This window comes from Pan paniscus, chromosome Y (genome assembly GCF_029289425.2).
Source record: "Pan paniscus chromosome Y, NHGRI_mPanPan1-v2.0_pri, whole genome shotgun sequence".
Taxonomy (NCBI): domain Eukaryota; kingdom Metazoa; phylum Chordata; class Mammalia; order Primates; family Hominidae; genus Pan; species Pan paniscus.
The window spans coordinates 20,840,389-20,867,682 of record NC_073273.2 but is presented as its reverse complement, the minus strand read 5'-3'; the positions used below and the strand labels follow the sequence as shown (position 1 = coordinate 20,867,682).

Below are 27,294 nucleotides of genomic sequence, written 5' to 3'. Positions count from 1 at the left end.
ATAGCCACACAAAGGATTTTACAAGTGGATTATTTATCACCAAACTCCAGTGTCAGATCTGAAACGATAAAAATAGCAGAAGAGATCACAAGGAAGAAGCTCCATGGCGTCCGTGTGTGCAATGATGGTCTCAAAGTGACTGCCAGAACACAGTAAACACCATCAAAAACAGAGAATGGAATCATAGCAAACTAAAGTGCTTCACCACACCATAGAAAACTCAACATACAGAAGGGACATCCTACAGGATGGGAGCAATGATTGAATAGTCACAGTACAGAAGGAACTCCCAACAACTCAATAGCATGAAAACAAATGGGCGAAGGCTGCGAAGACTCATTTGTGAAACTGAGACATACAGTTGCCCAGAAGACACACTAAAAGGTCCTCAGTATCCCCAATCCATCACGAAAATGCAAATCAAAAACACAATGAGATTTCTTCTCACTTCAGTCAGAATGCATATTATCCGAAAGTCAAACAAAAAAGAAAGAAAAGAAAACCCTAATCTCTGGTGAGGATGCAGAGAAAACGAATTCCCTGCTCACTTTTGGGGAGAATGTAAATTAGTGCTGGCATTAAAGAAGCTTTATGGCTCTTATTTAAGTATAAACAGTCTTCAGAAATCTACAAGTAGAACCACCCACTATATGATCCAGCAAATCAGAATACCCGGGCACGCCCACTAGTACACAGATCAGTATGTTGAAGTGGTGCGTGCACCCATGCAATTATTGCTGCACTCATTACGTTTTTGCTGTAGCCAAAATACGGAAGCAATCTGAGTGTCCCTCCATTGATAAATGGATTAAAAAATGCAGCAAAAACACGTATGCGCAATGGAAATATGTTGAATATGGGAATCTGTTGAATGTGTGCATGCCATTCTGTTAAGTGACATAAGCCAGGTATCAGAAAGGAAAATAGCACGTGATCTCATTCTTATATGAAATCAAAAAAGCGGACTTCAGAGAAGTAAGACTCCAAAGACTGCGGTGAAGAGGGTGCACTGACGAGATGCTGGATGAAGAACTCATACTTCTAGTTATAAAGGAGGAATAGGTTAAAAATATTTTCTTCAGCATGCTCACTATAACTAGTGGTAACATATTCTTTCTCTAAAAATATTTGAATACAGTGCATGCCATGTTTGTTCACCACAAAAATGACAACTATGTGAGGACACACATATGTTGATTGGCTGGATGTATCCAATGCAGAATGTATATGACCTGTTGAACATCACGCCTTAAGTGGTAAATATGTATCATTTCATATGACATTTTTTAATTAAACCTACAATTTTTAAAATGCCTTAACAAAATAAATGCAAATAAAATATTGTATTATAAAGCAGTGCTTTTCTTTTCTAGCAAAGTCTTTTTCATGACACAGGAAAGAATGCAAGCCTTTTGGTAACTTGAGAAATAAATACATTTGTGTACATGTATATATATAATATATACATGTATATACGTATATAAATGTGCATATATACGTATATACATGTATATACGTATATATGTGCGTATATATGTATTTTTATATATGTGTATATATATATGAAAATCCCTATGAATGCTGATGATGAGTTGAAAGATAGAAATTCCAGGCACAGAGACTATAGTCCATGAATTGAAACCTTCAGTGCATGTTTCAAAACAAGACGTGAGGAGGAGGAAGAAAAAAGTAAAAAACACAAAGCCATGGCAGGTCCATGGGTTACACCTGTCATCCCAGCACTTTGGTAAGCTGAGGTGGGAGGATTGCCTGCACTCAGGAGTTCCAGATGAGCCTGGGGCAACATGGACCCACATTCAAAAAGTAAGTATTTAGTTAATTGATACATAGCTTGGAGGGGTGGCATGCATCTGTACTGCCAGGTGTGTGAGAGTCTGAGTTGAGAGGATCACATGGGTGTGTGGTGCCTGGGCTGCAGTGGGCTGAGATCGTGGGGCTGCTGTCCAACCTAGAAGACAGAGTAAGACCCATTCTCGGAAAACAAACAAAAAAACAGTCACATTAGGTAAATTAAAACTATGTAGTGTGAGGAGAATCAAAATAAACGAAACATCATCAGAGCCTATGCGATCTGATGAAGGAAACCAGCTTTCACATAATAACAGCCCCAGCTGGGGAGAACAATGAGAAAGGGCAGAGAGAACACTGTAAATAATAACACGCCAAATTCCCCAAATGAGTTAAAAGACATAAAAGTACAAAGAGTGCTTCTTTTCAATTCAATGCCCTTGAATTCAGAATTAGAAAGTAAACCCAGATAGAGAATAGAAAGACAGACGATACAGATGGAGAGCGTGTGTTGGGGAAGTAAGGGAAGGATGAAAGGAGGGGTGTAGAGGAAGGAAAGGAAAAAAGGAAGGGAGAGAGACTGATAGATGTTCAAAGACACAGATACAAAGTCTACAATGGTTGTAGAGATAGGCATGTGCAAATTGCCGCAGGGAGTGTGGAAAAATATCGGAACCACGGAGACCTAGGTGGAGTCAGAGAAAATATACAAACTCGCACAGAGAAATAAACATACACAACCACAAACACACACGTGGTAGTTTAAACATGAAAAGACACCAAGTCCCTGTCGGTACAAATCACAGATGTGCTTCCGAGTTACTGAGGCACAATGCAAATTTGTCAGTGCCCTTAGCATCTGTGGCCCACGTGCACGGATATTCAGTGGAAGAAGTGTTACACAGCCTTTATAATTCAGCACGATCTGTGATAATACCAGAAGAAGGGATCTCATGTGAAATCACTAGACTGAATTGCACGTAGGATTCAAGGAAGAAGCCCAGTCTGCTGCATTCACTCGGTGGGGTGGCAATATGGCTGAGCCACCAACCCATGGCACGCCCATCCATTGTAGACAGTTCCTGGTTTGCTGCCTGCCTTGGAAAAAGCTCCTCCCCTACCACCACTTTAAAACAGGCTAGCTCCAAAACTAGTCCTGGCATCCATTTACGGTCATTTTCTTATCTATTTACCTCCTAGAAAAATCATTGCAAGACCCTTTCCTCAACATTTTCCTATGCATTAAATTTGGGGAAACGCATTTTAAGACGACCTCGTTATAGGCAAGTCCCCAGACGTTTCCTAATCTGAGTTGCGCAGAGTGCACACACCAATCTGTTGCCCCATTGCCACTATACGGATACCGTACTGGACCACAGTGTCTTTGACATGCACACAGTAGGATAGAGGGCAGCTTGAGGGGGCCAAAGAGTTCCGACTGTTTTCAGAATAATTTGCTTAGAAAACGTGTTTCTCCTGTGTTTGTGGGTCAGGGGGACGGTAGTCAGGGAGGACAAGACTCCCGCTCCACAGCTTCAGCTGTCTGCATAGGAGCAGGGACAAAACCGGGCGATAGATTTTCAAAGCTCAACTGCTTTGATACCGAGCAGAAGGGGTAGAAAGCATACTGAAGGCCCCACAACAGATTCAGGAACTTTGACTGTCAAACCCTCTTCCCTGAAACAACATAGCTCTTCTCACAGAAGCTGTGCTGACCAGAGTCTATACGGGACAGGAATGTTAGCACTCTATTAGCGTGTGGTCAACATGGATGCTCATGTTGGAACTCTTTTCATCTGGGAACAGGAAAGAAAGTTCTGCCTCCGACACTGAAATCCTCCTGCCCCATCCTTGACAGAGGCAACCCCTTGTCTTGTGCATAGACACAGGTGTTCCTGGGAAGCAGCCTCCCACTCGCGAATGAAAGCTGTATGTTTTGTCCTCCTGTGTGAGGCTTGCAACACATACTCTACAACTATATTCGCTTTACATTCTAAACCTTAGGCAAAGTATGCTGAAGAGGCCACAGAAAATTAAAGGGCCCTGGGCTCCAGAAACAATCTGCAGTGCCAATCACGAGGGAGAATATAGAGACTCACTAGACTTTGCAAGAGCACAAAATGCAATCGTAGTGTTGTTAGCTACATACGTTATGGGCTCCTCACCTAACATAGAATCTTGGAGAAAAGCTTAACCCAACTAAAGATGTAAACATCCACAAGAGTGTCCATATCCAGGGTCATCAAGTGACAAGAGAGTCCCTGGATGGATTCTCCAACAATCTTACATTCCACTAATCCACGCCCTTTCCCCTCACTTCTGTAAGTTTGTCTTTTCCCGTAGTCATCTATGCCAAAAGTGTATCCTGAATGCCTTCCCACATGCCTCTGTCACCTTTCCCACAGTCCCTCCATACACCTTACATGCCCATTTCTTCTCACGTTGATGTTTCAGAAGTCCTGAGAGGCTGATTGTCCCAGAAAAGGATTATGCATTCACCTTTAAAAGAACATGTGGATTCAACACGAAAGCCAACTTTAAGATTTCCATCATCCTGTGCTTATCTATTGTGTATGATGATACTCAAAATGAAGGATTTTGGAGGTCCCAGCAAACTGGGACCTGGAAACCCAGTAACCCCATTCCTTGAACTATCTCTGCTTCCATAGGATGAAGTCAGCCTCCAACTAAGCTGTCTTTTGCTTTTACCTCCCCCACTCTGTCCTGTAGGAAGAATCCCAACACATCCCACACCCATTCACTCTACAACTTTAGAGGCCCAGCTCCAACGCAGACTGGTAATTTCCATGAAGAGAATAAAGCACGTGGATGGATCAATTCATTAGCACACCCGAATAAAGTGGATAAACATACACACACACACAAACACAAAGACACACTCACACACACACACAGACACAGAGTCACACATCCTTGAGAATGTTTATTTTTCATTCCATACAATCCAAATTTACCCCCTCTTCCTGATTTCTGGTGACTCGATCTCTTTTTCCTTTAGTTCCTGTGCATAAGACCATGCTGAGTACTGCCGTCCTGCATACTGTTGTAACTTTTTAGGAGTTCTGCTGTATTAGGTAAAATCTGATGCTCCATCATATTCAACTCAACAACTGGGAGTCCCCTAGAGAAACACAAACTCACGTTAAAACGCATTTTCTCTGAGCCATACTTGGAAATGTTTCAATTGTGGGGCCCGCTGAGAAAAGGATATCCCTTCCCCATTTGTGATCCCTTAAACTTCCTCCTACCACGTGTTACAAACTGTTCTGCGCAATCCCTGCCCCATTCCCAGTATTGTCTGTGAGGGGAGTCAGCTAACAAGATGCACTGTACCCTAAAAGCACACAGAAGTCTGATGGGGCAACAGCTTAAGGAAATCCATCAATCTAAACAGTCCTTTGTGGTTTGGGGCAAGGATGATCAGGACGCACATTCAGGGAGCCCAATCTTATGGGGTTGGTAGGATGACTGCCGGAGGGGTTCACAGCCATGGAATCAAGTGCCACAGACTGAACTGAATGATTTTCAGCTTTACTCCTCATTGATTCTGGAAATGGACGATTCTTCACTGGGCTTAAGACTCCACAGCTATCACCTGCTTTGCGTGAAGTCTCTAATGTGCCTTTTCAGCCCAATGCCATGAACGTCCTGGATTCTGTCACTCTCTGTCTTCCTCTCAAGGAATTTCTACATGTACCAAAGGAGCCTCAATTTCTACATTTCTGAAATGAGCACCCAGGCTCCCTGAATAGGCAGGTGCATCAACCCCCTTATACTAGGCATCAAACAGCTCCAGTCCCAACTAACGGCTCACCTGACGTCTCTGTTCCCTCTTCAGGTGGCTTCATCCTCTTGTAGTATTGCAGGGGATTGCGCCACAGGTCCTTACATAGGATCTGTCAGGGGACTCAATCGGGAAAGGCCTCATCAGGGCTCAGAAAGGTGACCCAAGCAGCTGGGAACACACGGGGTCATTTCTCATGTTTCCCAGTGAGGACTCACCTCAGCAATCTTGTTAGATCCTGCGAAGTTGTGGTCAGAGAACCAGTTGAAGAAGTTAAGGCTGCTGCTGTGGTGTCTGCGGCGATAGGCCTCCACTTCATAATACGGATACCACTCAATTGGAGTGGAACGAGAAGCCCTGTATTCTACAGAGACAGGAGTTTTTGTGGGAAGGGGGCTGGATCACGTCGGCAATGATCCACCCGCCATCTTCCTTCCACTACCCATCCTGGGAGCCACCTGTCACCTGTGATGTTCACCAGATATTCCTTGGTAATCACTTCATTCTGGAAGTAGGGGTTACTCCGAAAGAACAACATGATCTTGCAGAGATGAACAGGATGCTTATCTTCTTCCACCTGTCAGGACAAGGTGGAGAAAGCTTAAATACGTTTTCGGGTGAGGTGCTCACTCTTGCTTACAGGAATGAATTATTTCCCTTACCCTCCCCCGCTAAACCCTCTCGCCTCAGTCTTCCTGGCCTCACCTCCAGGCTGACCATGTAGCTCAGCATGTCTTCATCTTCGTCAGTGATCAGGGCTGACATCTGGGGGTGGTTTGCAATCTGATTTAGGTCAAAGAGACTTTATACACGATGGAAGGGAAAGCGACGAGCAACAGGGAAGAAGGCCTAAGAGCACCCAGAGGCTGGGGTAGGGGATTTCTCAGATCTGCTTCCATGTATGATCTCCTTTCACCTCCCCCTCCCCGTAAACTAAGGCCTCCTGTGTTCACAGAGGGTGTATGATTCTGAGGCTGACTGCACTGACATGGGGAGGCGCGATTTGCAGAGACTTGCTGGTGTCTGAGGAGTGGCAGAATCTGCTTAGAGCCGAAGACGCCCAGTCCCAGATCGGACTAGCGAGGGGCAGCAATCACACTCCCTTAAAAATAGCTTGCTTCACCGAAAAACCTCTTCTGGTCTGAACTCGCTTCTGCTCTTCAAAAAGATGCCCCAAACGTCTGCTGCTCGGCATCACCAAGGGTTTCTCTGCCGCTTGCAGGACAATAGTACCCACGCCTGCTGTGGCTTTCCGCAGCCACATTTGTCCGTGGCAACTCCCCTTTGTTCCCCAAAGAGTCACATCGACGCCGAGCTGCCCATCGGTCACTTACACTTCCCCGAGAGCACCTCTCCACTAGAAAGGCCGAAGAAACACTGAGAAGGATACAACATTGGCCCAGAAGCCAGGGACGCTCTGGATGACGGCGCCTCTGCGGTCTAGGTGGGGCTTGCGCCTCCGCTCCATCTTTTCCCGCTGCCGAGAAAAGGCCTTCCTGGCTTGGGCATTAACCGGCTCCAGCTCCACCTGAACGGCCAGCAGCTCCTCCAGTGCAGACTCTGGGGTCATGGGCCCAGGGCCAGGCTGTGCCCGCTGGGCCTCCTCCTGCCGCTCCACGAGGCCCTCCTCCTCCGCCACCACCTCCACCTCCGCCATTATGTCATCCAACGGCAGCACCGCCTCCTCCCCCAAAGCCGCCTGCTCACTCTCCACCCCGGCCGCCCCCTCCTGTACAGCCTCCATCCTGAAGGCGGTGCCCTCCTCGGCACTCGCACGCACCAAGGCCTGTGCTGCCCGACCCACGCCACAGGAACCCTGCCGCAGCCTCTATGGCACCCGGTAGCTCAGCGAGCCCTCAGGGCGCATGCGCCGGGCTTCCAGGCGCCCCCTAAGGGACTGCGCGCGAAGGGCCGAGGGGCCGCACCCAGGCCGACTTCCTCCCGTCGTGGCCAATCAATGGGAGGGCGGTGGGCGTCTCCCTGGGCGGCACAGCCACTGGCGGGCCTGCATCTCCAGCCCCCCACCCCCCGCCTTCCCTGCCCAAGCCTCCTCCGAGAAGCCCTTGGAGCTTGTGCCGGGTAGCTAGGCATCCAGGCACACGCGGGCTGCGTGGCCTTTGGAATTGTGGGCATGGCAGCCCTGTGCCCTGACATCCTCAGGGTGGCAAGCCATGAACATCTCTATGTGTCACGAACACAGGAAACGTCTCTCTTCGTTAGGCAGGCCAGGTAGATGGTACGGAAGTAATACTGCAGATCCAGAGAAAACTCTCTGGTTCCTGGGGCTAGGGCGGCAGGGGTGTCCTGGGGGAAGTGATCGGGGCGGGCACGTGGGAGGAAAGTCGCCTGCCTTATAAAAGATTAATTGTGAGGAGAAAGTTATGCTTCCCATTACTACAAATACACAAGTATGATTTCATCCAAAGCTGAAAGCAGTCAATATAATTTGTTTTTAATGTTTTATTTAAAATCCTTAATTCCAACAGGATTACTCAAGAAAAATAACGTTATTCGTATTAAATAATGTTGATGTATTCCCTTTAATTGTTGATTATTTCAAATGTACGTAAAATAGTAAATGGCACTGTACAATGTAGTTTCATGAAGCATTCTTTATAGTTTTCATAAAATTGACAGTCTCCATGGAATATTTTAAGACTGAGGAAGTTCCATATATCATTTTATTGTACTTTCACTTTATTACTTCTTGCATGTCATAACTGATGGATATAAAACTATGTATATTTACAAACATGAAAAACATGGATTTTTGTTTACGTTTTCTAGTGAGACAAAGTTACCAATACTTATATCTATTTAGGAAAATTTTTACAAACCCAAAGTTCTAATCTGTCTTTTCTTTGAAGTTTCATATTTCAGTCTAGGTATGTAATGGAATTGGCTGGGATCATTCTTTGATTTCACTGTTATTTGTGAGTTTCTGATATGCTTTTAGGAATGTATAGAGTTTCAAGCTTGCTTTCTTCTTCTTCATCTACCTTTGGACCTGTATATGCGATGTCTGCAGTAATGTGCAGTGCTATCTGACATACGGCTGCTGAAAGATACAAGCATATATACAATTCTTTGTTTCAGTGAATCTTTAGGAACAGACAAGTAACCTGAGACATAATTATGGTATGAATGTAAGCAAGCAGTTTATCATAGAGGTACAATAAGGGTGAAAATAAATGTAAAAATACATGCCTCATCCAAAACATGAGGTAGTCCAAATGAAAAATGTAAGTTGGCGTAAAGAACACTTTAAAAGTTCTGATTCTTTCTGGTGAGAGCAAGGAGCTCAGAAACCATGAGAAAGTCCTTCAAAGCTGCATGTTGGATTTGCAGGTCAGGATGGAAAGCCTGGGTCTGGGGGAGGGTGCTACGGTCCTGGTCTGGTTGAGGTCCTTCTGGGGCTCAGGTGTGTCTCAGCGGGAAAGCTGGGAAGGGGAAACGCATGCTTCACCCCGGCTAGAATGCCACCTCAGCCCACCTAGATGAAATTGCCCCTTCACAGCCCTGTTTCTCCTTCTTGGACAGGCAGGTGGAGGAACTCGGCCACCCTGAATACAAGTGGTAGGAAGAAGTTTGCCTTTCATCACAACATTTACTTCGGAAACAAAGTGATGACTAAGGAGTATTGCATTGGCATCCTCCATGAGGAGTAGAGGGGGTAGTACCTCGGAAGCTGGGCCTGGCGTGAGCCTTCCTGACTCGTCTCCCTCCAGGATACAGGGCGACTGGCTCCACTGCAGTCCAGTGGTTCCAGGGTCATGCAAGTGAAAGCCCGAGTTTCCCGCAGGTCACTGCCTGAGCTTCTTCAGCTGGTTGTCTGACTGTGACGGCCCAGGTTATGGCACGATTGCTGAGGTGGGGCAGCTATGGGGCATCATCGCAAAGGACCTTCTTCGACATTCCTTGGCATCGGAGGAATTGGCTTTGAACCAGAACCTGACCTGTCACGGCCAATTTGCCCAGTCCACCAGATCATCAGCCAGGGCCTGTGGCTCTATATTCTGCAGCACTACCCAAGGGAGTTAGGCCCTCAGAGAGGGAACAGAGAAGAGGCTAGGGAAGCAGCCCAGGGCTGGGGGTTGAGAGGCCTGTGGGTCCTGGAGGTAGGACACACATAGAGAAGCCAAGGCTCAGGGAGGAGACTGCAGTAAGGAAACTCAGGCCATCATGGGCTGGTGGAGAAATGCCCATCAGGGAACTGTGGTACCCACATTTCACGATGGGGGAACCGTAATCTGCTTAATAGGCATAAGCAGCTAAGGTCAATGGGTGGGAAGCCAGGATCAAGGGATAGCTGCCTCATCATCCCTTGCTAGCTACTTCCCTGTCCTGAGGCTTGCTTCTACCTGGGGTTCAGTTTGGGCTCAACCAGGGATCTCTCACCCTCCACACAGATGCCCACCTGAGGCCTGTCTAGGTCTGCATCCTCCCAGAATGACTCTCCCAGGCCTGCTAAGTACCGTTTGGATGACACCACGCTCCACTGACATGCTTGCTTCCCTCCGCCATCCTCATTCACCCACCAACTCCCCACCCCAAAAAAGGCAGGCCACCGCACAGGGAATCTGGAGGACCACACAGGGCTCACAGGGGAGGAAATGTGAAGAGACGGCAAAACAGAACAGGACATTCTGTGTGTTTCCAGAAGGCAATCTGCCTGGATATTAAGGCCCACCTCAGTATTGGTGAGGACACCCAGTGTCTCTTGGCCCTGAGCATGTGCACACAAACACGCACATTGTCTAAACGGCATTGACATCACTACTACCTGAGGCATCCTCAGATTCTATACAACCCCTGTAAAAATATCAATGACACAATCTTCTTAGAAAAACAATCTGGGAATCCCAAATTTGCTATGAAATGGCAGAAGATCCTGAAAACCCAGAGCAATCCAGTAAAAAGCACAAAGCTGGAGCCACCACACTACCTAACTTCATGATATACTACTACAAAACTTTTTGTACCAAAATACAATAGCACTGGCAGAAAAGCAGAGACTAGAGCTCAGGAAAAACAACAGGAGCCCAGAACTAAGTCACTGCATTTGCATCTCACCGCCTTTACCCAAAGAAGCAAGAACGCCCAATGCAAAATCAAGTATCTTCTATAAACTAGGTTGGGGAAATGTGAATAGCCACACAAAGGATTTTACAAGTGGATTATTTATCACCAAACTCCAGTGTCAGATCTGAAACGATAAAAATAGCAGAAGAGATCACAAGGAAGAAGCTCCATGGCGTCCGTGTGTGCAATGATGGTCTCAAAGTGACTGCCAGAACACAGTAAACACCATCAAAAACAGAGAATGGAATCATAGCAAACTAAAGTGCTTCACCACACCATAGAAAACTCAACATACAGAAGGGACATCCTACAGGATGGGAGCAATGATTGAATAGTCACAGTACAGAAGGAACTCCCAACAACTCAATAGCATGAAAACAAATGGGCGAAGGCTGCGAAGACTCATTTGTGAAACTGAGACATACAGTTGCCCAGAAGACACACTAAAAGGTCCTCAGTATCCCCAATCCATCACGAAAATGCAAATCAAAAACACAATGAGATTTCTTCTCACTTCAGTCAGAATGCATATTATCCGAAAGTCAAACAAAAAAGAAAGAAAAGAAAACCCTAATCTCTGGTGAGGATGCAGAGAAAACGAATTCCCTGCTCACTTTTGGGGAGAATGTAAATTAGTGCTGGCATTAAAGAAGCTTTATGGCTCTTATTTAAGTATAAACAGTCTTCAGAAATCTACAAGTAGAACCACCCACTATATGATCCAGCAAATCAGAATACCCGGGCACGCCCACTAGTACACAGATCAGTATGTTGAAGTGGTGCGTGCACCCATGCAATTATTGCTGCACTCATTACGTTTTTGCTGTAGCCAAAATACGGAAGCAATCTGAGTGTCCCTCCATTGATAAATGGATTAAAAAATGCAGCAAAAACACGTATGCGCAATGGAAATATGTTGAATATGGGAATCTGTTGAATGTGTGCATGCCATTCTGTTAAGTGACATAAGCCAGGTATCAGAAAGGAAAATAGCACGTGATCTCATTCTTATATGAAATCAAAAAAGCGGACTTCAGAGAAGTAAGACTCCAAAGACTGCGGTGAAGAGGGTGCACTGACGAGATGCTGGATGAAGAACTCATACTTCTAGTTATAAAGGAGGAATAGGTTAAAAATATTTTCTTCAGCATGCTCACTATAACTAGTGGTAACATATTCTTTCTCTAAAAATATTTGAATACAGTGCATGCCATGTTTGTTCACCACAAAAATGACAACTATGTGAGGACACACATATGTTGATTGGCTGGATGTATCCAATGCAGAATGTATATGACCTGTTGAACATCACGCCTTAAGTGGTAAATATGTATCATTTCATATGACATTTTTTAATTAAACCTACAATTTTTAAAATGCCTTAACAAAATAAATGCAAATAAAATATTGTATTATAAAGCAGTGCTTTTCTTTTCTAGCAAAGTCTTTTTCATGACACAGGAAAGAATGCAAGCCTTTTGGTAACTTGAGAAATAAATACATTTGTGTACATGTATATATATAATATATACATGTATATACGTATATAAATGTGCATATATACGTATATACATGTATATACGTATATATGTGCGTATATATGTATTTTTATATATGTGTATATATATATGAAAATCCCTATGAATGCTGATGATGAGTTGAAAGATAGAAATTCCAGGCACAGAGACTATAGTCCATGAATTTAAACCTTCAGTGCATGTTTCAAAACAAGACGTGAGGAGGAGGAAGAAAAAAGTAAAAAACACAAAGCCATGGCAGGTCCATGGGTTACACCTGTCATCCCAGCACTTTGGTAAGCTGAGGTGGGAGGATTGCCTGCACTCAGGAGTTCCAGATGAGCCTGGGGCAACATGGACCCACATTCAAAAAGTAAGTATTTAGTTAATTGATACATAGCTTGGAGGGGTGGCATGCATCTGTACTGCCAGGTGTGTGAGAGTCTGAGTTGAGAGGATCACATGGGTGTGTGGTGCCTGGGCTGCAGTGGGCTGAGATCGTGGGGCTGCTGTCCAACCTAGAAGACAGAGTAAGACCCATTCTCGGAAAACAAACAAAAAACAGTCACATTAGGTAAATTAAAACTATGTAGTGTGAGGAGAATCAAAATAAACGAAACATCATCAGAGCCTATGCGATCTGATGAAGGAAACCAGCTTTCACATAATAACAGCCCCAGCTGGGGAGAACAATGAGAAAGGGCAGAGAGAACACTGTAAATAATAACACGCCAAATTCCCCAAATGAGTTAAAAGACATAAAAGTACAAAGAGTGCTTCTTTTCAATTCAATGCCCTTGAATTCAGAATTAGAAAGTAAACCCAGATAGAGAATAGAAAGACAGACGATACAGATGGAGAGCGTGTGTTGGGGAAGTAAGGGAAGGATGAAAGGAGGGGTGTAGAGGAAGGAAAGGAAAAAAGGAAGGGAGAGAGACTGATAGATGTTCAAAGACACAGATACAAAGTCTACAATGGTTGTAGAGATAGGCATGTGCAAATTGCCGCAGGGAGTGTGGAAAAATATCGGAACCACGGAGACCTAGGTGGAGTCAGAGAAAATATACAAACTCGCACAGAGAAATAAACATACACAACCACAAACACACACGTGGTAGTTTAAACATGAAAAGACACCAAGTCCCTGTCGGTACAAATCACAGATGTGCTTCCGAGTTACTGAGGCACAATGCAAATTTGTCAGTGCCCTTAGCATCTGTGGCCCACGTGCACGGATATTCAGTGGAAGAAGTGTTACACAGCCTTTATAATTCAGCACGATCTGTGATAATACCAGAAGAAGGGATCTCATGTGAAATCACTAGACTGAATTGCACGTAGGATTCAAGGAAGAAGCCCAGTCTGCTGCATTCACTCGGTGGGGTGGCAATATGGCTGAGCCACCAACCCATGGCACGCCCATCCATTGTAGACAGTTCCTGGTTTGCTGCCTGCCTTGGAAAAAGCTCCTCCCCTACCACCACTTTAAAACAGGCTAGCTCCAAAACTAGTCCTGGCATCCATTTACGGTCATTTTCTTATCTATTTACCTCCTAGAAAAATCATTGCAAGACCCTTTCCTCAACATTTTCCTATGCATTAAATTTGGGGAAACGCATTTTAAGACGACCTCGTTATAGGCAAGTCCCCAGACGTTTCCTAATCTGAGTTGCGCAGAGTGCACACACCAATCTGTTGCCCCATTGCCACTATACGGATACCGTACTGGACCACAGTGTCTTTGACATGCACACAGTAGGATAGAGGGCAGCTTGAGGGGGCCAAAGAGTTCCGACTGTTTTCAGAATAATTTGCTTAGAAAACGTGTTTCTCCTGTGTTTGTGGGTCAGGGGGACGGTAGTCAGGGAGGACAAGACTCCCGCTCCACAGCTTCAGCTGTCTGCATAGGAGCAGGGACAAAACCGGGCGATAGATTTTCAAAGCTCAACTGCTTTGATACCGAGCAGAAGGGGTAGAAAGCATACTGAAGGCCCCACAACAGATTCAGGAACTTTGACTGTCAAACCCTCTTCCCTGAAACAACATAGCTCTTCTCACAGAAGCTGTGCTGACCAGAGTCTATACGGGACAGGAATGTTAGCACTCTATTAGCGTGTGGTCAACATGGATGCTCATGTTGGAACTCTTTTCATCTGGGAACAGGAAAGAAAGTTCTGCCTCCGACACTGAAATCCTCCTGCCCCATCCTTGACAGAGGCAACCCCTTGTCTTGTGCATAGACACAGGTGTTCCTGGGAAGCAGCCTCCCACTCGCGAATGAAAGCTGTATGTTTTGTCCTCCTGTGTGAGGCTTGCAACACATACTCTACAACTATATTCGCTTTACATTCTAAACCTTAGGCAAAGTATGCTGAAGAGGCCACAGAAAATTAAAGGGCCCTGGGCTCCAGAAACAATCTGCAGTGCCAATCACGAGGGAGAATATAGAGACTCACTAGACTTTGCAAGAGCACAAAATGCAATCGTAGTGTTGTTAGCTACATACGTTATGGGCTCCTCACCTAACATAGAATCTTGGAGAAAAGCTTAACCCAACTAAAGATGTAAACATCCACAAGAGTGTCCATATCCAGGGTCATCAAGTGACAAGAGAGTCCCTGGATGGATTCTCCAACAATCTTACATTCCACTAATCCACGCCCTTTCCCCTCACTTCTGTAAGTTTGTCTTTTCCCGTAGTCATCTATGCCAAAAGTGTATCCTGAATGCCTTCCCACATGCCTCTGTCACCTTTCCCACAGTCCCTCCATACACCTTACATGCCCATTTCTTCTCACGTTGATGTTTCAGAAGTCCTGAGAGGCTGATTGTCCCAGAAAAGGATTATGCATTCACCTTTAAAAGAACATGTGGATTCAACATGAAAGCCAACTTTAAGATTTCCATCATCCTGTGCTTATCTATTGTGTATGATGATACTCAAAATGAAGGATTTTGGAGGTCCCAGCAAACTGGGACCTGGAAACCCAGTAACCCCATTCCTTGAACTATCTCTGCTTCCATAGGATGAAGTCAGCCTCCAACTAAGCTGTCTTTTGCTTTTACCTCCCCCACTCTGTCCTGTAGGAAGAATCCCAACACATCCCACACCCATTCACTCTACAACTTTAGAGGCCCAGCTCCAACGCAGACTGGTAATTTCCATGAAGAGAATAAAGCACGTGGATGGATCAATTCATTAGCACACCCGAATAAAGTGGATAAACATACACACACACACAAACACAAAGACACACTCACACACACACACAGACACAGAGTCACACATCCTTGAGAATGTTTATTTTTCATTCCATACAATCCAAATTTACCCCCTCTTCCTGATTTCTGGTGACTCGATCTCTTTTTCCTTTAGTTCCTGTGCATAAGACCATGCTGAGTACTGCCGTCCTGCATACTGTTGTAACTTTTTAGGAGTTCTGCTGTATTAGGTAAAATCTGATGCTCCATCATATTCAACTCAACAACTGGGAGTCCCCTAGAGAAACACAAACTCACGTTAAAACGCATTTTCTCTGAGCCATACTTGGAAATGTTTCAATTGTGGGGCCCGCTGAGAAAAGGATATCCCTTCCCCATTTGTGATCCCTTAAACTTCCTCCTACCACGTGTTACAAACTGTTCTGCGCAATCCCTGCCCCATTCCCAGTATTGTCTGTGAGGGGAGTCAGCTAACAAGATGCACTGTACCCTAAAAGCACACAGAAGTCTGATGGGGCAACAGCTTAAGGAAATCCATCAATCTAAACAGTCCTTTGTGGTTTGGGGCAAGGATGATCAGGACGCACATTCAGGGAGCCCAATCTTATGGGGTTGGTAGGATGACTGCCGGAGGGGTTCACAGCCATGGAATCAAGTGCCACAGACTGAACTGAATGATTTTCAGCTTTACTCCTCATTGATTCTGGAAATGGACGATTCTTCACTGGGCTTAAGACTCCACAGCTATCACCTGCTTTGCGTGAAGTCTCTAATGTGCCTTTTCAGCCCAATGCCATGAACGTCCTGGATTCTGTCACTCTCTGTCTTCCTCTCAAGGAATTTCTACATGTACCAAAGGAGCCTCAATTTCTACATTTCTGAAATGAGCACCCAGGCTCCCTGAATAGGCAGGTGCATCAACCCCCTTATACTAGGCATCAAACAGCTCCAGTCCCAACTAACGGCTCACCTGACGTCTCTGTTCCCTCTTCAGGTGGCTTCATCCTCTTGTAGTATTGCAGGGGATTGCGCCACAGGTCCTTACATAGGATCTGTCAGGGGACTCAATCGGGAAAGGCCTCATCAGGGCTCAGAAAGGTGACCCAAGCAGCTGGGAACACACGGGGTCATTTCTCATGTTTCCCAGTGAGGACTCACCTCAGCAATCTTGTTAGATCCTGCGAAGTTGTGGTCAGAGAACCAGTTGAAGAAGTTAAGGCTGCTGCTGTGGTGTCTGCGGCGATAGGCCTCCACTTCATAATACGGATACCACTCAATTGGAGTGGAACGAGAAGCCCTGTATTCTACAGAGACAGGAGTTTTTGTGGGAAGGGGGCTGGATCACGTCGGCAATGATCCACCCGCCATCTTCCTTCCACTACCCATCCTGGGAGCCACCTGTCACCTGTGATGTTCACCAGATATTCCTTGGTAATCACTTCATTCTGGAAGTAGGGGTTACTCCGAAAGAACAACATGATCTTGCAGAGATGAACAGGATGCTTCTCTTCTTCCACCTGTCAGGACAAGGTGGAGAAAGCTTAAATACGTTTTCGGGTGAGGTGCTCACTCTTGCTTACAGGAATGAATTATTTCCCTTACCCTCCCCCGCTAAACCCTCTCGCCTCAGTCTTCCTGGCCTCACCTCCAGGCTGACCATGTAGCTCAGCATGTCTTCATCTTCGTCAGTGATCAGGGCTGACATCTGGGGGTGGTTTGCAATCTGATTTAGGTCAAAGAGACTTTATACACGATGGAAGGGAAAGCGACGAGCAACAGGGAAGAAGGCCTAAGAGCACCCAGAGGCTGGGGTAGGGGATTTCTCAGATCTGCTTCCATGTATGATCTCCTTTCACCTCCCCCTCCCCGTAAACTAAGGCCTCCTGTGTTCACAGAGGGTGTATGATTCTGAGGCTGACTGCACTGACATGGGGAGGCGCGATTTGCAGAGACTTGCTGGTGTCTGAGGAGTGGCAGAATCTGCTTAGAGCCGAAGACGCCCAGTCCCAGATCGGACTAGCGAGGGGCAGCAATCACACTCCCTTAAAAATAGCTTGCTTCACCGAAAAACCTCTTCTGGTCTGAACTCGCTTCTGCTCTTCAAAAAGATGCCCCAAACGTCTGCTGCTCGGCATCACCAAGGGTTTCTCTGCCGCTTGCAGGACAATAGTACCCACGCCTGCTGTGGCTTTCCGCAGCCACATTTGTCCGTGGCAACTCCCCTTTGTTCCCCAAAGAGTCACATCGACGCCGAGCTGCCCATCGGTCACTTACACTTCCCCGAGAGCACCTCTCCACTAGAAAGGCCGAAGAAACACTGAGAAGGATACAACATTGGCCCAGAAGCCAGGGACGCTCTGGATGACGGCGCCTCTGCGGTCTAGGTGGGGCTTGCGCCTCCGCTCCATCTTTTCCCGCTGCCGAGAAAAGGCCTTCCTGGCTTGGGCATTAACCGGCTCCAGCTCCACCTGAACGGCCAGCAGCTCCTCCAGTGCAGACTCTGGGGTCATGGGCCCAGGGCCAGGCTGTGCCCGCTGGGCCTCCTCCTGCCGCTCCACGAGGCCCTCCTCCTCCGCCACCACCTCCACCTCCGCCATTATGTCATCCAACGGCAGCACCGCCTCCTCCCCCAAAGCCGCCTGCTCACTCTCCACCCCGGCCGCCCCCTCCTGTACAGCCTCCATCCTGAAGGCGGTGCCCTCCTCGGCACTCGCACGCACCAAGGCCTGTGCTGCCCGACCCACGCCACAGGAACCCTGCCGCAGCCTCTATGGCACCCGGTAGCTCAGCGAGCCCTCAGGGCGCATGCGCCGGGCTTCCAGGCGCCCCCTAAGGGACTGCGCGCGAAGGGCCGAGGGGCCGCACCCAGGCCGACTTCCTCCCGTCGTGGCCAATCAATGGGAGGGCGGTGGGCGTCTCCCTGGGCGGCACAGCCACTGGCGGGCCTGCATCTCCAGCCCCCCACCCCCCGCCTTCCCTGCCCAAGCCTCCTCCGAGAAGCCCTTGGAGCTTGTGCCGGGTAGCTAGGCATCCAGGCACACGCGGGCTGCGTGGCCTTTGGAATTGTGGGCATGGCAGCCCTGTGCCCTGACATCCTCAGGGTGGCAAGCCATGAACATCTCTATGTGTCACGAACACAGGAAACGTCTCTCTTCGTTAGGCAGGCCAGGTAGATGGTACGGAAGTAATACTGCAGATCCAGAGAAAACTCTCTGGTTCCTGGGGCTAGGGCGGCAGGGGTGTCCTGGGGGAAGTGATCGGGGCGGGCACGTGGGAGGAAAGTCGCCTGCCTTATAAAAGATTAATTGTGAGGAGAAAGTTATGCTTCCCATTACTACAAATACACAAGTATGATTTCATCCAAAGCTGAAAGCAGTCAATATAATTTGTTTTTAATGTTTTATTTAAAATCCTTAATTTCAACAGGATTACTCAAGAAAAATAACGTTATTCGTATTAAATAATGTTGATGTATTCCCTTTAATTGTTGATTATTTCAAATGTACGTAAAATAGTAAATGGCACTGTACAATGTAGATTCATGAAGCATTCTTTATAGTTTTCATAAAATTGACAGTCTCCATGGAATATTTTAAGACTGAGGAAGTTCCATATATCATTTTATTGTACTTTCACTTTATTACTTCTTGCATGTCATAACTGATGGATATAAAACTATGTATATTTACAAACATGAAAAACATGGATTTTTGTTTACGTTTTCTAGTGAGACAAAGTTACCAATACTTATACCTATTTAGGAAAATTTTTACAAACCCAAAGTTCTAATCTGTCTTTTCTTTGAAGTTTCATATTTCAGTCTAGGTATGTAATGGAATTGGCTGGGATCATTCTTTGATTTCACTGTTATTTGTGAGTTTCTGATATGCTTTTAGGAAAGTATAGAGTTTCAAGCTTGCTTTCTTCTTCTTCATCTACCTTTGGATGTGATCAGGGCGGGCACGTGGGAGGAAAGTCGCCTGCGTGTGCTGAGGTGGAATTGATCTGCTGTAGAGGCCAGAGCCCCGGCACACACTCTCACAGGTCGAGGCAAACAGAGGCTCCGAGTACCATGCTTCCTCTCTGAGGATGCTGTACTCCAAGGAGCATTCCAAAGGGCCTCTTGTCCTATGTCCCGGGCACACCAGAGGCCAGCCGCCAGGGTTGGCCATTGTCGGCCTGCGCGCCCGCTGTTGTGCACTGCCTTGACGACCCAGAGGCTTCCGCACCCGCAGCAGCGGCTGCGGTGCCTGTTGGTGGGGCTCTGCAAGCCCAGGGCCGGGGCCTCTCGCTCCCGAGCTCCTGTGCGCCGTTGAGCCTGCTGGGGACCGGAGCCCTTTGGCCAGTGCGGGATCTGCGGGTCCAGCGGAGCTCCTCAGGAAACCTGGGTCCACATAGGTGTGGGACTAGGTTCTCAGCAGGGCGACGCCCGTGAGTCTTTCAGGGAGCGGGTCTGCTGGGGAGCGGGCCCCCAGAGCCTGTGGGTGCGGGGCATGGGCTGGGCTGGGCTGCACAGGCCCGGGGTCTGTGGGAGCACCCAGGAAAAAACCGTGTTGAAGCTGGAGGCAATGCTGGAGAGGACGGCCGGGGTACAGAGCAAGGAGGCGGCCTTGGAAGAGAAGGCGGTGCTGAAGGGGGAAAACATCATGGCTGAGGTGGAGGTGGTGGTTGAGGTGGAGCCCGACGTGGGGTGGCAGAAGGAGGGCCAGCGGGCACAGCCTGGCCCTGGACCGAGCACACCGGGGCCGTCAATGGACTCGCTGGAGGTCCTTCACTTGGAGCTGGGCTCCGTGAATGCCCCAGGCCACAGAGCATCGCCGCCTTGTGGGCCAGAGCAATATGCTTGCGGCTGCCGATTGGGGATGGCTGGCAACAGGGGATAGTCATCGGGCTTCGGGGCTATGGGGGCTGTTTGGGGGGAGGAGCCAGGTGGGAGGCACGTGGGGGTCAGCCAGGAGGCAGGGGATGGGGGACAGCGTGGGAGCCGAAGCCACATTCCTGCAGCTGTGAGGGCAGCTCGCTTGTAGCAGCCCTGGGAGCACGTGGTAGGGAAGGGGAGCCAAGGCCAGCACTGACGAGGGAGAATCGCGGCGCCAAGGTCCCTTTGCGCACAGCCCAAATTTTAAGGACACGTTTCCCTGGGAACTTGCCTGGAGGACGAGGAATCTGTATGCCATTACCAGCCATTGAACCACCCCTGCTCTCGGTGCCTGTTTCCAGCAGGCTCACCCCAGAAACACAAGGTGCTTAAGAGGGGTTCGCGGCACATGGGGCTGCCGACCTCCTCACGGCAGGAACCAGCTCCGCAGATACGCATTCTTCCACCTGCAGGCTCTGCACTCGAAGGTGTGTAGGCCCTGAGCCTATATAACTTCCTTTGGACCCACGCAATTCTCTTGGAGAGCGCCAGGCACAACCCTGCTGTCGCTTCTAAGTACAAGGCTTCCCTCAAGTGGACATGCCCACCCCTCAGGGAGACTAGGATAAGAGGACACCACACACCCGGACATCAGCGGAGCATGTCCAGCACTCAGCACACAAAAGCCTCCTGCATCTCAGAAACCCAGAGAAGCAGCCGCCTCACACCACCCCCCGTCCCTCCCGTCCCTCAGCTGCAACCACCTGCCCACTTTTTCTGCCTCCCGTCTCTAGTCAGCCCAGGCCTTCTTGTCCGGGTTCCACCCACTCCAAAAACCACCACAGTTGTGGCGTTGCCTCCTCGCCAGACAGAGATAGAGGGCCAACAATGAAGGGTGACTGGCCAAATGTCTGGGAGATGGCGCTGTTCCACATTGTCTGTGTTCTTGCGAAATTGCAAGGCGTCACGAGGCTTGCCCACCCAACCCTCTGGAGAGTTCTTGGGCAGAGGTAGATTGTTTGGCGCAGGAGATGTTGGCGTGGTTCAGAAAGCATGCGGAAGTCCTACTTTGCTACATGATGGATTTGCAGGTCAGGCTGGGGAGCCTGGGTCTGTGGGAGGAGTCAAGTGTCTGAGTCAGTTTGAGGTCCCCCTGGGGACCAGCGTTGTCTCAGTGGGAGAGCTGGGAAGGGAAACTCATGGTTCACTACAGCTAATAGGCCATCTCAGCCCAGCTAGTTGACATGGTCCCATTGAATCCATCCTCTTGCTCCTTGATCCGGCAGGTGGAGGAACTCAGCCATCCCGTTTACCGGTGGCAGAATGATTTCCTTTCATCCCAACCTTTATTTCCACAGTGAAATCATCATGAAGGAGCACTTTGTTGGCATCCTCGGTAAGGAATGCCTCCCAGCATGGTAGGGGAGCTGGTGTGTGGGAGGCTGGGACTGGCATGAACCTTCCTGACTCCTCTCCCTGCAGGCTGCAGGGTGTCTCATTCCACTGCAGTCCAGCGGTTCTGGGATCACGAAGGTCAAGCCTCCAGCTGCAGGCAGTACACCTCCTACCTGAGCTTATTCAGCTGTTTGGCTGAACATGACTGCCCGGGTTTTGGCAGGATTGCTGAGGTGGTGTTCAAGGTGAGGCATCATGGGAAAGGACCTAGCTGGTCATTCCTTGGTCTCTGGGGAATTGGCTTTAAACTGTCACCTGAACTGTCCTGGACCCACGTCTGCAGTCCCCTAGATCATCAGCCAGGGCCTATGGCTCAATCTATTGCAGTTCTATCCCATGGAGAGAGGGTAAGCCTTAGAGGCGGAACAGAGAGGAGGCCAGGCGAGCAGCCTAGGGCTGGGAAGGACTGGGAACTGAGAGGCCTTTTGACCTGGATCTGGGCCCCACATGGAGAACCCAAGGATCCTGGAGGAGACTGCAGTGAGCAATCCCAGGCAATCCATGGGTTGGGGGAGAGAGACCCATCAGGGACATGTAACACCCGCATTTCAGGATTGGGGCACCTTAAGCCACTATGATGCATATATGGCTAAAGTCAGCGGGTGACAAGCAGGGCTAAAGGGATAGCTGTCTCATCATCACTCGCCAGCTCCCTGCCCTGCGGTAAGACCTGCTGCCACCTGGGGCTCATTTTGAGATCAACCAGGGCTCCCGTTTTCTCCAGGAGGATGTCCACCTGAGGCCCACCTAGGTCTATGTCCTTTCACAGTGTTTCTCCCAGGCCAGTCATGTTTTGTTTCCATGAACCCGGCTGCCGTGACATGTGTTATCCTCTCTGCCATCCTCACTCCCACTGCCCTGCCTTCCCATATAAGTTAGTCCACCTCCCACGGAATCTGGAGGACCACACTGGGCTCCAGTGTGACGCAACGTTTTATTTTCTTCACGTACATGTATTTTAGGGCTACCTCCCGGGCTGGGAATGTGAAGAGATTGCCAAATGGCTGGGGACCTTCAGTGTGTGTCCAGGGAGGGAACCTCGCTGGGAATAAAGGCCCACCTGAGTAATGGTGTGGACATGCAGTGCCAGTTGTCTTGATAAAGACCTGCTTTCTTACATCACCTACTATTAACATAAAAGTTAATTCCTTAGAATATTGAAAAAACAAATTTAAATATGAAGAAATATAATTAGTTCATAATTGTATGGAAAACACTGCCGACTGATCCATTTTCCATTACAATTCTTATGGGAGACTTGATGTTTTTAGCAAGTTTTAAGATGCATTTTTATTCTTCTACTCCTGCCAGTTTTTATGATCATTTTTGTAATACAAGGACATGGCCTCTGGAAAGTTTTGAGGGACTTTCAGCTTCTTTTAGGGTAGATAGTTGTAAATTTTGAATTGTTTTCCCCTGGGGTTCTTTTCAGGTTACTCTTTGTACTTTCTATGGGGGGTGTTAAATTTGTTTTCTTGTTTCGCCCTTGTGGAACTTTCGTTTTAAAGGAATTGTGTGTGTGTGTGTGTGTGTGTGCGTGTGTTAGAAATGGGAGTTAGCCTGTTAGCATGTTTTCGAGTATGGATTTTTTTTTTTTATCAATTTTTTGGGTGTATGTGTGTGTGTGTGTCTGTTTGTTTGTTTTTTTTCAGTTGGAGTCTCACTGTGTCATCTAGGCTGCAGTGAAGGGGCAAACTCTCAGATCATTGCAACCTCTCCCTCCAGCTTCAAAGGATTCCCGTGCCGGCTGGTGCTGTTTTTCCCCCACATGAGGAGAACATGCAGACAGTTATAACAAATTCTGTGCCTGGGTAGGTAGGAAAACAAATTTCAATGAATGGTAAATTTCACAAATACAGTTTCACATTTGTATTTTGCATCATTTTGAAAATTTTAATTGCTGACATATGAAATTCTGTATTGACTTTCATGTTAAATGTACACTTTTCCATCAATTTCAACAATGAAAACTAGCGAAGGCGAAGCATTAGTTCAGGAAGTTGAAAGCAGTCGTTCTGTAAAAAAAAGAACATATTTATTGAAGATATATTTACAGAGATTTTAGAAGGCTTCAGTCAATATTTTTGTTTCTGTTGCTCTGGTGTTTTATCATACAGGGACCAGACTGTAGCATCAGTAGCTATAGTTACAAGGCTAGCAAAGACTCAGTGCTATAGAAATTATTATTGTGAAAATTGGCAGCCTGGTTGTCCGTTTGAGGAGACTAGAGGACTTAGGAGTTTCCGCCCAAAGTACAAGGGCCTGGTTTAGTGGGTGGCCTTCTTTTGCTGAAGTAGATAAGACCCAGGAGAAGGGTGGATTCACTGTAGTAGCCAGGGCTTTGAGACTGGTAAAGCTTATTTGTCCCCTAGTGCCATTCCCAGATATTGGTCTGTGCATAAAGGCACTTCCTGGACTCACTGACTCCTGTAAATTCAAATGTAGAATTTAGATGTAAATCCCTATTTCAACTTCTTAAACTGAGATCTAATAAGTGGGTAATAAAATATGTGTTCAGAGGAAAGGGAGACGTCAGACAGGTATATAACCAAATCATCCTGGTCAAATACCTTCAAAAATATTACTGCAAAAAATTAGTGAAAATTAAACCTTAAAAAAGTTATTTTAATTGGAGAAACAGAAAAAAGTTGGAGTCATTTTAAACCCCAAGGTGTAAAAGTACTGTTATTAGATTACAGGAATTATGTACAATGAATAATTTGTTGGAAGAGCAGCATACTATGTCTTGAGTGTGGATAGAGGTTCATAAGCCATGTAAGAAAACTCAGAGATTGAGAAGAAAATGTTTTCAGGGATTTTTTTCTGTTGTGAAAGACTTTTAAAATGGTTTCCTACTGATCAATGATTCACTTATATTTATCATCGAGGTATATGCTGTATACCCTTTTATATAGGGATGAAGTTATAGTTTCTATCATGTAGATAAAAAAAATGTGACTCTGTACCACATTTGCATCAGAGCCTTTGGCGTGATTAATGAAGCAAACAGTGAAACTGTCTATGTCAGGATACAGGTGGGCACAGCTGGAAGCTTCCGGCACTTGCACTTTAACATTTCTGCATTCTCATCTGTCTCTCCTGGAAAGAAAATGGTCGATAACTATCCTAAAGGACGTATGTTACATGAAGACACTAAGTATTGAGATAAGACCATGAGTTGTCTTATCACTGTCTTGTCATTACATTTATATGTATAATTTATACAAAAAATCCAGTTTATTTTATCACGATTACATATTACATCCCACATTTATGTATTTTATTATCTTTCCAGTGACTGTTTTGTTTTGTTTTGTTTTGTTTTGAAATCTCGTTCCACTCTGTCACTGCCTGCAGCTGGAGGCTTGACCTTCCTGATCCCACAACCACTAGACTGCAGTGGAATGAGACATCCCGTATCCTGCAAAGAGAGGAGTCAGGAAGGTTCATGCCAGACCTACCCTCCCACACACCAGCTCCCCTACCATGCTGGGAGGCGCTCCTTACCGAGGATGCCAAGGCAGTACTCCCGAATGATCACTTCATTGTGGAAGTAAAGACTGTGATAAAAGGAAAACTTCATCCTGCCGCCGGTACCCGGAAGAGTTGCTTTCCTCCCCTTACCTGGCCAAGAAGGAGAAAGAGGACGTACTCAAAGCAGCATTTCATGTAGCTGGGGTGAGGTGACCTGTTAGCTGGGGTGAAGCGTGTGTTTCTCCTTCCCAACTCTCTCATTGAGACACCCCCGGGTCCCAGGGGTACCTCAACCTGACCCAGACACCAGACCCCTCCCGAAGACTCAGGCTCCTTAGCCTGACCTGCAAATCCATCACGTACGTAGCTTAGCAGGACTTCATCATCATTTGTGATCCCGGCCAACATCTGGGTGTGCCGCACAAGCTGCCTCTGGTCAAGGAGCCGCCAGATGATTGGGTGGGCGTGCAAGGAAACACCCTGCAACTTTGCAAGAGCACGGAGAGTGTGGGGCAGGGCACCTTCCCTTCCAGGCCCTCTGTCTCTGTCTGGCGTGGAGGGCACCATCAGAGCTGTGGTGGTCTTGGTGGTGGGTGGAGGCAGGCCCAGACAACCTGCTCTGACCAGGGACTGGCACTGAAGAAGTGGGCAGGGGGTTGGGGGCGGGGTGTTGTTGTGTGAGGCGACTACTTGCTCGGCGTTTCTGAGCTGCAGGAGGCCCTCCTGTGCTGGGTGCTAGACAGGCTCTGCTGCTGTCTGAGTGTGTGGTCTCTCCTACTCCTGGTCTCCCTGAGGGGTGCACGTGTCCACCCCAGGCAACCGCTGTGGGTAGAAGTAGCTACGGGGCTGTGCCTGGCTCTCCCCATGGAGCTCGAGTGGTTTCAAGGGAGCTTATATATACTCAGGGCCTAAACATCTTTGGGTGCAGTGCTGGCACAGGGAAGAAATTGTGTCTGGGGAGACAGTGCCTGCCTTGCATAGGACAGCAGCCCCGTGCACAGTGACATCGAGTCTTGAGCACCTTGTGTTTCTGGGGTAAGCTTGCTGGACACAGGCAAGGGGAGCAGGGAAGTTCCATGGCTGGCATGGGCATGCAGACTCCCCTTCCTCCAGGGACTTTCCCAGTGAATCGTATCCTTCAACTTTCTGCTGTTATGATGGGTCCTTGGCGCTGCTGTTCTCCCTGGTGAGTGCTGTGCTTGGCTTCCTGTCCCTACCACATGCCCTCAGGGCACATGCAATTCAGCTGCCCTCCTATGTGCATGAGCCTGTTCTCGGTTCCCCTTGTTGTCCCCCATGCCCTGAATCCTGGCTGACCGCCAGTGCCTACCACCTTGTTTCCCCCCACCTCCGCTCCCGGGAGCTCGGCGCCCATCCCCTGCTGCCAACCATCCCGAATTGGAAGCTGCAAGGATATGGCTCTGGCCCAGAAGCCGGGGATGCCATGTGGCCTGGGACATTCACGTAGCGGAGCTCCAAGTGAAGGACGTCCAGCGAGTCTCTTGCTGGCTGGGGCGTACTGGGGCCAGGGCCAGGCTGTGCCTGCAGGTCCTCCTGCTGTGGCTCCACATTGGCCTCCTCCTTGGCCACCACCTCCATCTCTGCAATGATGTCATCCCCCACTAGCATGCCTCTTCCCCCAGGGTTGTCTTCCTGCTCTGTGCACAGACCATCCTCTCCTGCACAGCCTCCAGCCTTAACATGGTGCCCTCCTTGAGGCTCCAACAGAGCAAAGCCTGTGCCTCCCACCCCCCACCCCCTCCCCCGGCACCCCTCGACTCTGGGGGCAACTCCAGGAGAGGCCTGCGGGCCTTGCCCTGCTGAGAACCACATCCTACACCTATGTGGAACAGGGTTCCTGGGGAGCCCCACAGGGCCCTTAGCCTGTCACTCTCACACTGCGGCTCAGATACCCAGCAGGGTTAGCTGCGCACAGCAGCCCTGGAGTCGGATGCCAAGGCCCTGGCTTCCAGAGCCCCGCTAGCAGGCACCACGGCCACCACTGCATTTGTGAGAGCCTCTGCACCAGCAAAGCAGTGCACACGGATCACTGCATTGGCGACCATGGCGGT

The 27,294-nt window shown here is 48.0% G+C and overlaps 1 protein-coding gene and 1 pseudogene across 1 annotated transcript; both read right to left on the bottom strand.

Annotated features, from left to right (window-relative positions):
- Nucleotides 1-5,674: 5,674 nt before the first annotated feature.
- LOC129395767 (testis-specific Y-encoded protein 3-like) lies at nt 5,675-7,358 on the bottom strand. Its single transcript, XM_063602004.1, has 5 exons — nt 7,005-7,358; nt 6,320-6,397; nt 6,080-6,191; nt 5,833-5,978; nt 5,675-5,737 (listed from the first exon to the last, which is right to left on the bottom strand). Exons 1-5 carry the CDS (start codon nt 7,356-7,358, stop codon nt 5,675-5,677), a joined length of 753 nt encoding a protein of 250 aa, XP_063458074.1.
- An 8,331-nt stretch (nt 7,359-15,689) lies between these two features.
- On the bottom strand, nt 15,690-18,242 carry LOC129395769 (testis-specific Y-encoded protein 3-like; annotated as a pseudogene).
- Between the last annotated feature and the right edge of the window lie 9,052 nt (nt 18,243-27,294).

Excerpts from the sequence above, each read along its gene's own strand:
- LOC129395767 (XM_063602004.1), bottom strand. The coding sequence starts at position 7,358 with ATGGAGGCTGTACAGGAGGGGGCGGCCGGGGTGGAGAGTGAGCAGGCG. Across the intron at positions 6,398-7,004 it reads CTGGCTTCTGGGCCAATGTT|ATTGCAAACCACCCCCAGAT; the intron begins GTATCCTTCTCA and ends GACCTAAATCAG. Across the intron at positions 5,979-6,079 it reads ATATCTGGTGAACATCACAG|AATACAGGGCTTCTCGTTCC; the intron begins GTGACAGGTGGC and ends CTGTCTCTGTAG.